The following is a 14731-nucleotide window of genomic DNA, read 5'->3' on the forward strand; positions in this document are numbered from 1 at the left end:
ATATAATGCTGCTTCTTACGCATTCAGTTGTGCTAAAGTCAATCTCATGCTGTAATTTAACTGCAAGAATTAATTCTCCAGGGTAAAATCAATGCGGGGGACATTGGGGACGCCATGGAAATGCTGGATAAGAACCACGATGGCGAAGTCAACTTCCGAGAGTTCTGTCAGTGTGTGTCTGTCCTGGCCAGGTGCTACTACCAACTGCAGAAGAAAAACAAGGGTGGCAAGAGAAGCAAAGGCAAAAGCAAAGAACAGGCAGAGGAACAGTCAGACTGAAGAAGATCAACTGAAACACCTTCAAATGTGTATGCACTGGGACCCATTAAAAAAAATAGATTTTATACGACTTATCAGCATGTATTTTAGATAATGACACTGCCGGTCCTAGAAAGTTTGAACATCCAGCATGACATTCAAGCCTGTTTTTTTTGAGTTTTCCTAACTCTGTAAAACCTAGTCTCAAGTAACTGTCTGTTCAAAAACTTCCTGAAAATAAATCATTCAAAACTATGAAACTTGATTTCTTGTGGTCTTCCTCATCTGCGTATGGCAATCCATGCAAGTATACGGTTGCTGAGTTATCGGGTGTCATTGCCTTGGAAGGAAATTGAGAAACGTGGTACGTTCACGAAACTCATCACTTTCTTTGTTCTCCAGTGCACACATCACTGTCAGTGCTTCCTCAATGGAAACATCTGGTCTATTCTGTACGATACTATCGACCGAAATCCCCCACAGGTTAAGGTTTTGACTTATATCCAATCTTTTTCATGTCATGAACATTGTAGAAAATACCCATGTCTCTTTGGTTTCCATCTCTGTTTGGATCTATTTGTGTCTAATAAAATTTCTGCGCAAATGTGCAAATTTAGCAAGGATCAAGAAAGGTATGAATTTTAAACTGTATCCTTGTCTGAAAAAAATATCTCTCTTTCTAAACAAAGTGATAATTTCAACCCCTCAATTTGTGTGGAATTGTTGTTATTATTTGTTACATGCTAAACACATGACTTCTATTTCAGAATCAGAATTGGGTTAATTGACAAGTAAGTTTACTTGTTGGTGCAGACAGTAAAGATACAATGAACACAGAGAAGATACAGTAGTTCTCTATACATTAATCAATGTAATCTTCCATAGAATTGTTCTGAGGTGTGTTACGGCCACTCTTGTCTGCAAAGTGTTAACTCACTACTATTCAGTCTTAGCTGTTCCTTCTTTGCCATGCTCCTCCCCTCCCTGGAAGGCTTAAGTTGCTACTTTGAGGTTGGTAGTAGGATAGGATAAGAGTTACTGTATTAAGCAAACTTAAAGATGTACGGATAAAATATATATATATATATATATATATTTATAATTTGTTTTATATTTCAATACTTAGGAGAAAGGCTTCCAATGTGTGCCTTTGATATTTCCTGAGAGTCACACCCATTTCTTGTGTGGTTGCTATGTTGACTTGACTGACAGCAATGTCACCGTATGACTGCATTCTCCAAGCTGCCTGCCAGGTGGAGCAAGTGAACCAAAATCACGTGAGAGCCAGGTGAGGATCTTCCAGCACAATGTTGGCTTTACCAGCGTGACATGTTCTCTCTTGTGTGCTCATAGTTAGATTTAACTGTACTTGACGTTTAGTGGGTTCACATGAACTTGTATCACCTTTGATATATTTTGAGGCTGAGAAAGCAATGCAATACATTATGCCTAAAATACAGAGTGAACTATGTTTCAGAAAAGAATATTCTCTTGCAAAACTCAAGCCTTTTGATGAACTTTATGGAAGCCCTTTTCCAAGAGTGAACGAAAGAAAAAAGTGAAAAACAGAAAATGTCAAAAGTATAAAAATTGAACATTTGAGATTTTAAAAAAAAGAAACAAAAAAATAACAATCTGTGAAGTCACCATTGTGAGATAAAAAGTAAATATTTTGACTTTCCTATCATAGTTTTTATTTTATTAGGGCTCCAGACTTACATTCCCACTAGCTGCACTGCTGGTCCCAACTTTTTCTCAGTTGGACGCCTCAACACATGATTCGGTCACACCCTGTTTTTTTTTTGTTTTTTTTGTTTTCAGCACATAGGCATAGACTAAACAATATGAGATAGACACAAGTGTATTCCTTGTTTTCAGTCTTGGAACAAATTCAGTATCATTTAAAGCAGCTACGAGTAACATTTAAATATCTTTTAAACAGCCTCATGTTTCCTCTGATAATCATAAATTACCTTTAACAGCAAACGAGACCATCAGTGCAAAGAAAGACGTTTTTATATAGTTTTTATTACTGCTTTTGGTCTGGTCGCACACCCAGTCCGATTTTCGGTTCGCTCGTGCAGGCTCTATGGTCACATATCCGTATTGGTTGCAGATTTCAGTGTGGCGCAGCAACGCGATTTGAGAAGCCTATCCTCCAGGTGAGGGAAGGGGAGCGGGAGCCTTGTTTGAGCCTTTGTCGTCATAATGACTGATAACGGGGCTGAACCATCAAATAAAAAAAAGAGAATGCAATGAAGAAAAGCTAAAAGGGAGAGTGATATAGGCTACGGCCGGGACGAGGGCGTTGCCAAGCAACGTGTATACAATTTCACGAGAGCGAAACTAGACTGCAGTGTTTACTCCTAAATGAATGAGCGGTTGGTAGGCTACTAACACAAAGTTTGCTTTGCTTCACCATCATCAGATAACCATTATCTGAAATAGTCATTATTTACATCAACAACACAAACACATTACCTCATCGTGATCCATACTAACTGCCGTCTCTCGTTCATTCGCTTTCTGTGAGGACACGTAATCTTTTAGCTCCGTGAGAGAGAGTAGTTAGGTGACACTGCTGCATCAACTCATTGCAATCAGGTGTGTGTAGCACTGACTGGCATTAGTTGATGCAGTGTCAAAACCACTCTCACGGAGCCGAAAAGAGTCCTCACACTTTCAACACCTGGACATGCACTATATTGCGCCCTTCTCAGTTCACACTTGCACGCCTGGCACGAGCTAGAAAACAGCTTTGCGACAAAGGGGACGCCAACGTGCCATGTTACTCGTAGTGGCTTTAACAAGACAAATCCCATTGACACCTAAGGCATAATAGCTGTCCTAAAATAAACTCTCCATATAAACCTGCACAACCTGTTCTATTTGTACCACTCCCTTCTCACACAAAGAGAATAATCCCTGTCATTGTCATTTAAAAAAAAATCTTAAAGCCTGTATAGCAGCACCTTATGTCTGCTGGGGTGAGTGGGTTTACACTTTGTGGATTCAAATCCACTTGAACTATTAAGGTAATTTTTTTGACATCAGTAAAGTTTTGTGGAGTTTTTCTCCTCAGCAGAGTAAGTGTGTTATTGAAACTTTTGAAGGTCAATCAATATTCGGTCTGGGGTGAGCACATATGCCTCAGACCAGGTGTACTCTGTTTACTCAGCTTGAACTGGCTGCCATTCATAAACGTATGGTTTCAAACAGATGCGAATGGGCACAAACAGGTGGTTATATACAAATAGATGGATAGAGAGGGAAATCAAACACAACTGCAAATGCAATGATTGCAACAAAACGACAAGGAAGCACAATTCAAATTGAATTTCATAGTTTTTTTTATTTTAATCACATATTGGTGGTAATTCTTCAAGTGTTTCAAACTCAATCTTCTCTCTACTCATTCACTGTCGTCTTCACAGGGGGCTTTGCCCTTGCCTGTTTTCTTGTGGTAGTGGCATTTGGCCATCATACACACACACCTAGAAAACTCTTTGAAGTTGACCTGTCCGTCAAACCCACTCATCTTCCGCATGGCCTTGGCACCACCTTCTTCAATTTTAGCCTGGGGAACAGATAATTTAAGGTCATGAAGCGCATCTGAAAGGTGAATAGGACGCAGGCTAACAGGGGAATGTCTTAGATGTAACTGTGTCATGTACAGTGAGTGTGTTGAGCTTCTTACTTTAATCTCGGGGTTTTCAATTTCTTTATCAAACAGCTTCTTCATCTCGTCCTTGCTCAACTTGCCATCGCCGTCAGAATACTCCACGAAGATATCCACAATGTTCTGAATGGCCTGTTCTAGACGAGCCATCACTGCTGTAGCTGGAAAACAAGATGGAGATAGGAAAACCTCTCGATATCTGCAAATTAGATACATACTGTATGCTGTTTGACAAAAGTAAAACGGTCAGAACTAACAATGGTAAAAGTTTCAAATTTGTGTTTGTTTGTTCCTTCTCACAGGTTTAGGTATTCAGAGAGGTAAAGTAAAAAAAAAAAGAAGTCAGATGTTCAAACTCAATACTTTAAAGCAGGATGACATACGCTCAGTGCTAATTCTGTTAACAGTTAGAGTTTTAAGAAAAGGTAAGGACATGCTATCAGGTTTTAGAGGCTGCCAGGCTGACAATATTAATTTCTTCTCCAACAGAACTCACCTTAGAGTTCACGTTCAACAGGTAAAGAGAGATCACGTCCGTGTCACAAGCTTGGTCCCAGATTAAACTGATGTCAGACTGAAGGGAAAAGTCTCCTTTTTATATTAGCAGACAAACAATGTGTGACACATGCAAATACATATGTAGAAAGAGACACGTGCAGTGATTCATGTACTGTACATCTGGCCCACTCCCATCAAACCAGCTCCACGGGTCCTTTTGTGCCAGTCTGTACGACTAAAAGGATTAATATAGTTTCATGTTTCAATATAGCCTGGCATTCCCAGACCTGCCACTAGGCGCAGGCAAATTAAATTTGCTGCGCGTGTTGGTCTGGAGACGCTCCGTTGAAGCTTATCAAGACTACCAGAAATCTGGTATAACGTTTCAATTGGTTCTATCTAATATGGGCGCGCCAGAGCCCTTTATATGGTGCTCTGGGGAGGACGTAACCGGATGACGACAGTGACGTGCATGCGACGTCGAAGCTGTGATAGTAAACATCAAAGATGGCTGCGGATATGTTGTGTGAGTTTGAGACTGCTTTGGCCTCGACCCTTAACGAATTGGAAGACGGGACTCATAGCTTTCACTAGCAAGTAAGTGGAATGTTCTGTTTTGCCGACCGACAACGGCAAACGTTTAATTGAACAGTTTAACAGCTGTTCGCTAAACGAACGGGGCTTACGTCACTTGTGCATCGCTCTGATTGGTTGTAGTGCTATCCAACTGCGTGCAGTGGCATTTGAAATGCACGAGTAGGAGCCGCCCCTAGAGTTGGAAATTACTATTGATCGTCGCCAGACCCTCTATCGTTCAAGATATCAGGGTCAGGATTTCCAGGCTAGTTTCAATAGTCTATTGATGAAATGTTTTGCATTGATCCGTGACGTGTTGTGTCTAACAGTAGATAGATAATCTGAGGAGATAAACCCTTCTTTTCATTGGGGAGATGTAAGGTTGGGCCTACTGTGGAGTAAGATATGTAATTAATGAAAAGCTACACAGCCAGTTGATTTGGTTCCAAAATGTTGGGTATAAGTCACACTACATGTGTTAGTGTAAGTATCATTTGAATATGCAGCCTTTTTGCCACATTTGGAAAAATTACTTATGCCTTAAGCCTTATGTTTGAGGCAATGAAGAAGTGATGATCAGGTGATCCCTTTTGTGGTGAGGAAGAATCGCTCGACTGAGAAAAACTGAATCTGTATTTGATCTCTGAGAAATTCTCAACCTTGTAATACCACGGTCCAACTGAGCAGCGTTGCCAAATACTCCTAAAATAAATGTTGTGCAGATTCTTACCAGGAGTTTGAGGGGATCATCAACATAAATTTAAGTTACAGTATGTGTCACATCTCCATTACATGCTAGGGCAAATACAGGAAGCAGAGTTAAGTTAGCCATACTATATTTAAACCTGCATTCTCTTCATTTACTTGTGTGTAATGGATTCTACTTGTGGAGTAGAATAGGCATAGGATTAATTTATTCTTACGCTTTTGTTATAGCTTTGCTTTCGACAGTCACTGATTTGGCTGAACACCTATTCATTTATAGTGTATTTACACAGAAATATTTGCAGTAGCCTACCTGTCTCTGGCAGTTTCATAAAAACTCATCTACACAAAGAAAGTAAACCTGTTCAGGGCATACTTTTTCTTCTTGTCCGATGTGAGCTGGGGTAGGATCCAGTCCTGCACATGATAAACTGATGTGCATAAATGGATGCAAATAAAGATAAATGCAAAACTAGTGATAGCAGCAACTCTCACACACATACTATTATTATTCAGATGATACTTACACAAAAGCACAGACACGGCTATGACTTCTATCCAACATTTTGGACTGGGATTAAATCAAGTCGCTGTGTAGCTTGTTATTTAGTGCCACTAGTCTCTCCAACATAGCCCAACCTTGAAGCTCCTCAATGAAAAGAAGGATTTATCTCCCTGGATTATCTCATCCAAACCTATAAACACAAAACGTCACAGAACAATGCATGCACATTAAGTCAAAGTGCAAAAAATGTCTTCAATAGACGACACAAACACGCAATTATATTTTGAGCGATGATAAATTCCTTTAGCTGTACAGAATGGTGCCATAGGACCGGTGGAGCTGGTTTTGATGGGAGTGGGCCAGATGTCTGGTACATGAAATCACTGCACGTGTCCCTTTGTTCATGTATGTTTTTGAACGTGTCACACATTGTTTGTCTGCTAATATAAAATGGAGACTTCTCCCTTCAGTCTGACATCAGTCTCATCTGGGACCAAGCTGGTAACTCACAGACGTGAGCTCTCTTTACCTGGTGAACGTAAACTCTATAGGTGAGTCCTGTTGGTTTGTCATTACTCAGAATATACTGTAGTGTTATGTTTGTGTTGTCTATTGAGAAATGTTTTGCATTTGTTGACCTTGACTACATGTCCAGGCATGTGAACGCATTGAACCGCCAAGAGTTGTGTGCATAGGTAGGGTAGATAATCCAGGGAGATAAATCTTTATTTTCACTGAGGAGCTGCAAGGAATATATGGAGGGATTGAATAGTGTCTGTAAACTGGCAGCCTCCTTATTGGTCCAAAACAATGGAGCCTGTCCTTACATTTCTCATAGCTTTAACTGTTAACACAAATAGCACTGAGCGTATGTCATCCTGAGTTTAAAGAGAGAAGAAATAAATAAAAAAACTTGTGACTTCTACCATTGTTAATTCTGACCGGTAAACTTCCATCAAACAGCATATGTATCTAATATGCAGATATCGAGAGGTTTTCTAAGACTTTAAAATAAGGGTTCTGCAAAAACCAACCAATCTCCATCTTGTTTTCCAGCTACAGCAGTGATGGCTCGTCTAGAACAGGCCATTCAGAACATTGTGGATATCTTCGTGGAGTATTCTGATGGCGATGGCAAGTTGAGCAAGGACGAGATGAAGAAGCTGTTTGATAAAGAAATTGAAAACCCCGAGATTAAAGTAAGAAGCTCAATACACTCACTGTACATGACACTGTTACATCTATAAAAGACATTCCCCTTTTACCCTGCGTCCTATTCCTTAACTGTTATGATCTCTTCCCCAGGCTAAAATGGAAGAGGGTGGTCCCAAGGCCATGCGGAAGATGGGGAAAGATGGACAGGTCAACTTCAATAAGTTTTCTAAGTGTGTGTGTATGATGGCCAAATGCCACTACCACAAGAAGACAGGCAAGGGCAAAGCCCCCTGTGAAGAGGACAGTGAATGAGTAGAGAGAAGATTACTTGAAGAATTACCACCAATATGTGTTCATTCAATACTGACTGATGAAGAAAATAAATGAAAACTATGGCAATCATTTCATTTGCAGTTGTGTCTGCTTTCTATCTCTATTCCCATGTATTTGTATATAAACACCTGTCCTTGCCAATTAGCATCTGTTTGAAACCATATGCTTATGAATGCCAGCTAGTTCAAGCTGAATAAACAGAATGCACCTGGTCTGAAGCATATCTGCTCACCCCAGTAAGAATATTGATTGACCAAAGGAAAGGTAGCCCACTAAGTAAAACAAACTTGTTGGGTTGAGTGTCTCAATAAGCTTTTACAAAAATCAGTGATTCTTGAGAAGTGGGACAAAACAGGGTGCAATGTTGAAAAAATACAAACCCTATGTTTCGGCAAATTGAATTACATGTAGTATCCAATATATACTAAGCTACTGAGCTAAGCTTTGACACAACCTCCCAGCTTTTTTTTTTACCGTCATTGGCCAATCACCACCGTCATTGGCCAATCACCACCGTCAACTGTTGACATATTTAACGTTTCTTAAACATAACAAATGGAATTTATCTAGTAGCCATTTGGTTTTTCTGTTGATGTTAGGTGCTTGTATGAACTACTTCAGGAAAATAAAATTATCAAAAAATGTCAATAACTTCTTCAGAAATTGTAAGTCGGTGTTGACATATCATGGTTGTGACACAGGACTTTCAAGATTCGGAATGTAAAATATTCTAAAACTAACGCGCCCCACACACATCCTACCTCTACTGCGCGTCTACCTCGCGTCTGCGTCTGACTTTTGGTCACAGACTGTGAAATCAACGTAGAGCGAGCACACATCCAACCTCAGACGCACTGCTGAGGCGCGTCGGAGGCACGTCTGCAGCGACGCTCCCCTTCACCTCAGGAGGCTCGCCTATTTTTTTCTGAGAGCAGCGCGTCTCTCTCGCGTCTCTGTGCTTTAACTGATAGAGAAATACTCTACTGACAGTCATACCAGCAGCATTCACTCTAGTTACACGTTTACCCGGTGTGTTTATTTCAAAATAAAACATCCCTCAGTCGTATATGCGAATAATCCCTTTATTTCACGATTTAATTGTGCAATCAAAATCCGATGGATTTAAAACCTAATTTTCAATTAGTTCTGGCATTTCATTTTTGGATAAATGACACATATAGAGATCCAATATAGTGAAGAAATAAAAAAGATCATGATGAGCGCAACAGTTTTCCGTTGCTCTATCTGTGTCTACGGCCTTCTTCTTCCCCGACCACACCCCCCCTCTCTCTCTCCCGTATAAATCAGTAAAGTGATTTTTGAAATACTATGCTGAGAGTCGCATTGACTTCATACTGGCATCTTTCGCTGTAGTTTCACCATTTCCTGGTGTGTCCCCTTCAAAATAAAACTTCCAACAAGCGAAAATATGGCAAAAAAAAAGAAAAAAAATTACAATGGGGCGCACGGATTACTGTCCAGACTCAATATAAATCATATGCATCATAGATGACATGAAAGAACTTCATTTTTAATGGGAATTATCTATGAAAACCCTATGTAGAAAGATAGGGCTTTTAGAAGCAGCGCTGCAGCAGCAGCTGCTGAGACGTTGCATGTGTGTCCGAGAAAAGTCCGAGAGAGGCAGCAGTAAGGTAACGCGACGCGCTACAGAGGTAGACGCAGGATGTGTGTGGGGCGCGTAATGTACTCTGCAGAGGTAGAATTTGACAAGAGGTCCTTCAAAGTGACAGCTGCCCCTTATTTCGTCTGATTTTATTACATTTTACATAATGAAATGTCTGACGGTATTTACTTACAGTAAAGTGGTCCCACCACTTAGAATCCTTACAAAACATGAATGTGTTAAAAACAGTTTTTATTGATATGAGAGATTATTTAGTGTTGCTTTTGATGAAAAAAGCTCTATTTAATCATTAAAGTACATTTTTAATAGGTGTTAGAAAGATTGAAACCCTTTCTGTGGACACACTGTTTTGGACGTTGTGAGAAGATAACAAGTGTCATATATTTGACGTAATAATGATAAAATAAAATTTAAGGGGATAATTGTGCTCCAGACATTCTATTCTTAATCCCTAATAACATCTACAATTTTAAATATTTTTAGTTTTAAACATAACAGCAGTTACATTTGGAAGACGGCCTTTTGTCCTGGTTCTCAAGAATCACTGAAATATGATTGAAAATAAATTTTCATAAATAGGCCTATTAGAAAACTTAGTTAAAAAAACAGCTGTCATACTAGCTAGACCGTTTGGCAGGACTGTTTGGGTGTGGCCATATCAAATAGTCTCCATGGCAGCAGTCATTATTTTTATAGAACATTCGGGCAGAGCGCTATGATGGGTTCAAACCACTTATTGTGATATTTAAGATTATAGCCTGCCTCATCTAAATCAAATTTTCGTTAAGTGTATCGAACTTAAATGGCAATATTTTAAATTTGGATTGATTAATATCTCTAACTCTTTTCACATGTTACTATCATGCAACTAGCTCCCAAAATCACATAGTTAGAAGGATTTGGTGGATTTGGGTTTACATGAGTGTTAATCAATAAACTCTCATATAGAGTCAATTTAGCACTCTGTTGCCCACTGATCCCTCAAGAGCTTCAATAACACACTTAGCCTATACTCTGCTACTCTACTGCTGAGGAGAGAAACAACAGAAATGTTTCCACAACACCCAATAACACCCTAGCAGACAAAAGGTGATGCTAGTGACAAGACAGACAGAAGAAGTAGAAAACAATGTTGGAATGGTAATTATCATGTTGGTGTGAGAAAGCAGCAATAGAATTAGAACAAGTTTTGCAAGATTTTCATCTTCAACAAGTTCAACATGTTCCCCCATTTCTGCTAGTGTTGTTAACATATAGATTTTGGGTTGAGTGTTGCCTACAGAGATATTAATAATAATATTATACATAGGATTTATATAGCGCTTTTCCAAATGCTCAAAGACGCTTCACAATAGCAGCTAAATCATGCAAAACAAAAACAAAACAAAACAAAATAAAAACATTTAAAGGTTAAAAGCATAGGTGACAAGGTGTGTTTTGCGGCTGTTTTGAAGGATGAAAGAGTGTTGGCATTGCAGGTGTGGTTGGGAAGGGCATTCCAGAGGGAGGGGGCGGCTGCATCAAAGGTCAGAGATGGTAAGATCACTGTCATTTCTCATCAGTGAGTTTAATACAAACATACGTACGTAGTTGTGTGGCATATTTTGCTATATAGCTCAAAGACTGGAGGAAGAAAGAAAAAAGCCAATCCCTCAAATTGTTGGAAATGTCTTTTCAGGAAATGTAAATAGTAAAGTTAAATTTATATTTTAGAACAGATAGAGTACCTTAATAAACAATTCATGTACATGTTGTTTCTTCCATCTCCAGGATAAAATATATGTTTTGTGGAGTTGAATGGGATCAGGGTTATTCATTCATTCATATGAACACACACCTTTTCATAGCTTTTTTTTCAATGTCCAGTGATTGTAGGTGCCTTTCAGACAGCTTAATAATGTAGTGTAAGGTATTTATATAGAGAATTAATTTAATTTTAAACTGGATAAAATCTAGTCATTGTATGGGTTTCCATTTTCAAAAGTAGCCGTAGGAGAAAAGACATTCAAATCTCACTTTCTCTGGTCTACTATCACAAGAGAACTTGTTGTACTTGTTTGATGGCACCATCTTTACAAATGTGTTCTTTAGTTCAAGCTGAATAAACAAAATGCACCTGGTCTAAAGCACATGAGCTCAGTCCAGTCCCATTCAACCAGTTGTTGTGTTGTGAATGGTTTTCGACCATAGTGCAGCGTAAATCAACACAAGAGGTAAGGTTTTCAGTCAGAAACCTTTTTGCAACCCCTCAATACTCTGCAGGTTCTAGCATGAATAAAAAAATATAGGGGAAGGTGGGGTGATTTGTGCATTTTGGAAGTTGCAAAACCCATTGTTTCTAGAAAACCGTGGAAGAAATTGGAAATGTGACCACATATTTAAGAAGAGCCATCCATTTGACTCATCCTGTAAAGAAGGGAGACACAAGGAATAAGATATAAGCACATTTAAGCTCAAAAAACTGTGTTTTGCCTTTCAAAGTAAAATTTCCATGATCAAGGTTTTTTGATTATTGTGTCTGAACAATTATAGACACGTTTGAAAACATTTGACACATGTTTTAGTGCTTTGGTATGCTACACTTTGAGTCTATATAATTAGCACAATGTCAACCCTAAATTGCTGCATCATGCCTATTATCCAAAATTCTGGGGATGGGGTGATTTGTGCGCAAGGGCCTGGGTGAGTTATAAGTAAGTAAGTAAGTAAAATGTATTTATAAAAGCACATTTATGACAGTTTGCACTGTCCAAAGTGCTGTACATAGTGCATTCAGTAGGTAAACAATGAAGGTAAAATAACAATAACCAAAATAAAAGACGTAAAGCCCATACATCCACATAAACACAGATAGTAGTGCAGAGGTAAGTAAGTAGTGCAGAGGTTAATGGGGAGGAAACACCAGGGTGTACATATGGGTTTTGAGCCTTGATTTAAAGGCAGAAATGTAGGGGGAATCACATTTGTCAGGTGGCAGTTGGTTCCACAAGCACGGAGCAACTAGTGCAAAGTACATTTCTGAGAGTTGTGCCAGTGGCATGGCTGTATACGCTGGTCACCAAAAGAAAGTGATTGTCTACAGTAGCTCAGAAGAGAGTGACATCTCAATTCCACTTAACGACACCACTGATGAGAGTTCAGATGGCCAGAAAGATGATGATGGTGACTTTGTCGTGGGGTGATTTGTGCGACAAGACAACTTTTTTTCCGAAAGCTATATTTCTTAAACAGTTTATTCCAGATCCAAAGTTTTTATTGCCAGGGATGCACAACATCCTGAAATATATGTACATATTTGAGTTGGAGACATAACTGTCAAGGCCTCACTTTAAAATCACTTTGAGTAAAAAGTTGCACAAATCACCCCACCTTCCCCTACTGTATAATATACAGGTCTTCACCTGTTTAGAACAGGTTGTGCAAGTTGAGTGTTAATGTCAGGTGAAGCAATGAAAATGTACCACACAAATATCCAGCATACAGTAAATGTGACTCACTGTCAGTTTGTACTTTTTGTAAAATGTATTTATAACTCAAAACCTCAAGATTAAGGTACTTATTAACGCATTTCTCAGCTGTTATCTGTTCTAAATTATTAATTAAAAAAGATTGATGATGAACGACTGTGGAAGTCAAGCTATACCATAAGGACTGTAAACATTGTTTAACCTTAATGTCTATTTTACCCAATAGTGACATATTATTATTCCTGAAGACCAGAAGACAATACACACAAGTAAATGAAGTGAATGCATGTTTTTCTACAGTAGGTCTCAATGTCAAGTGTAAACTTCCCCTTGCTTCCAGTCTTTGTCTCACTATGTCATGGAGATGTGTACAGAGTAAAAACTAAAAGAGGTCATAGCAAAAACCAACAGAAACCTATAACAATTTTACTGCAATTAAAAGTATGCAAGAATACAAAAAATATAAAAACACATATTAAAGTAATTTGATTAGAAATTTAAACAAATACAGATATAAAATAGATAAGACAAAAAAAAGTTACATCAGGCAATGCATACTGTAAAGCCGTATAAGTTATTTAAGTAATTTGAGTCAGTTGGTCTAATGGCACTTTTCCACCGTAGCTCTACTCGACTCAACTCGACTTAACTAAACTCGGTTTGGTAGCAGCCATAGATAGTAAATAATATGGATGTAGCATCCGGGCTGAACTCAGTTATTCACACGGCATCCAATAATCCTGGATTGTGCGCGTCGCCATTTTGTGAGATTTTTACTCCGCCTCACGTCGGGGGGAGGGAGATAGCTGACGTATACCTCCGAGGCAAAGTGAGGGACAACGGGCGGAGAGCTGTCACTCAAGAGATTGCGCCAATACATTTTAACCTCCGATAAAATAAAAACTAGCGTGGTCCAAAAAAATTCACCCCCCTCAGTGTTATTGAGATATGACCTAAACATACAGACTAAAATGGTTTTGTGGACCAGGCTGTAAATAGGTTTAATAAGACTTTGAAAACGGCCTGTCTAACAAGTGAGTCAAAGAAAAACTGCTCGGTCTTGGTACCACCCCCCAGTGGCACTTCCGGGTTACTACAGTTGTGGTCACTTCCTTATTGGATGCTGGTAAAAATCGCTGAGGTTGGGGCTTGGTAGCAGCACGGGTCGTTTTCCACTGCAAATAGTACTTCCTGAACGTGGGCGGGGTCGTCATACAAAGGGGCAAAAAGCCGACTCCGGAGCCAAATAGCAAAGCAGAAATTACGAGCAGTTGTTGTTGTACTATTAACTGAACCAACATCCAAAAATATGGATGGAAAATGTTCAAGAAATACCCCCCTTTTAAGTGTTTGCTAAAAGAAGCAGAAGAATATTGCGATGGGCCATTAAAAGGGAGGATTGGTGTCCCGATGTGTGACTCGGCCACTCAGTCAGCTGTAGGGAATCCGGGATGCGTCACGTACATCCCTATGCACATAAATACGAGCGTCATAAAATTGTCTGTTTTGTGCTTGTTTCAGGATACGTGTTTGAAAATGCAAGCCGTGTCTCAGCCTGAATATTTTATTGAAGTAATCACTGAAATGTAATGTAATCGCTCGCACACAACACAACTGGGTGAGTTTAAAGAATATATGGACATTTCAATACGTTTTTTCGGATCTGTGATGCAAATCAAATGAAAGAGAGCCAGAGAAGGCTGCACGCCGCGAGACAAAATACACTCGAAAAGTCCGGAGAGTTTGGGAGTAAATACAACAGAATGAAGCCAGTAGTCTCTGGCCAATCAGTGGCCGGCAGTCGGCCGAGGTCACCTTTTAGCATTGGCTTAGTCTGGCATGACCACTTCCGCCAGCGTCTATTCGCTTGCGTCGAAAAGCAACGCAGCCCTGACGCAGCCCCCTCC

General features: G+C 39.4%; 2 protein-coding genes across 3 annotated transcripts in view; one reads left to right on the top strand and one right to left on the bottom strand.

Annotated features, from left to right (window-relative positions):
• The window catches only part of LOC307259188 (protein S100-A6-like), a 2024-nt gene extending 1512 nt beyond the window's left edge, over nucleotides 1-512 (top strand). The window contains exon 3 of the mRNA XM_080038943.1: nucleotides 82-512. Within this exon, the coding sequence (XP_079895069.1) occupies nucleotides 82-279 (198 nt within the window). The 3' untranslated portion in view covers nucleotides 280-512. The remainder of the gene's footprint in view (nucleotides 1-81) is intronic.
• A 3083-nt stretch (nucleotides 513-3595) lies between these two features.
• LOC307259081 (protein S100-B-like) lies at nucleotides 3596-6346 on the bottom strand. 2 transcript variants are annotated; one of them, XM_080038815.1, is made up of 4 exons: nucleotides 6244-6346; nucleotides 4434-4511; nucleotides 3956-4098; nucleotides 3596-3835 (listed from the first exon to the last, which is right to left on the bottom strand). In XM_080038815.1, the coding sequence occupies exons 3-4, from the start codon at nucleotides 4085-4087 to the stop codon at nucleotides 3671-3673; spliced, it is 297 nt and encodes a 98-aa protein (XP_079894941.1). In that variant the 5' UTR covers nucleotides 4088-4098; nucleotides 4434-4511; nucleotides 6244-6346; the 3' UTR covers nucleotides 3596-3670. The 2 variants fall into 2 exon arrangements, with proteins under 2 accessions (XP_079894941.1, XP_079894942.1); XM_080038816.1 differs by lacking the exon at nucleotides 6244-6346 and having other exon boundaries at nucleotides 4434-4528.
• Between the last annotated feature and the right edge of the window lie 8385 nt (nucleotides 6347-14731).

The sequence above is a fragment of the Ammodytes marinus genome, assembly GCF_949987685.1.
Source record: "Ammodytes marinus genome assembly, chromosome: 13".
Classification (NCBI taxonomy): Eukaryota; Metazoa; Chordata; class Actinopteri; order Uranoscopiformes; family Ammodytidae; genus Ammodytes; species Ammodytes marinus.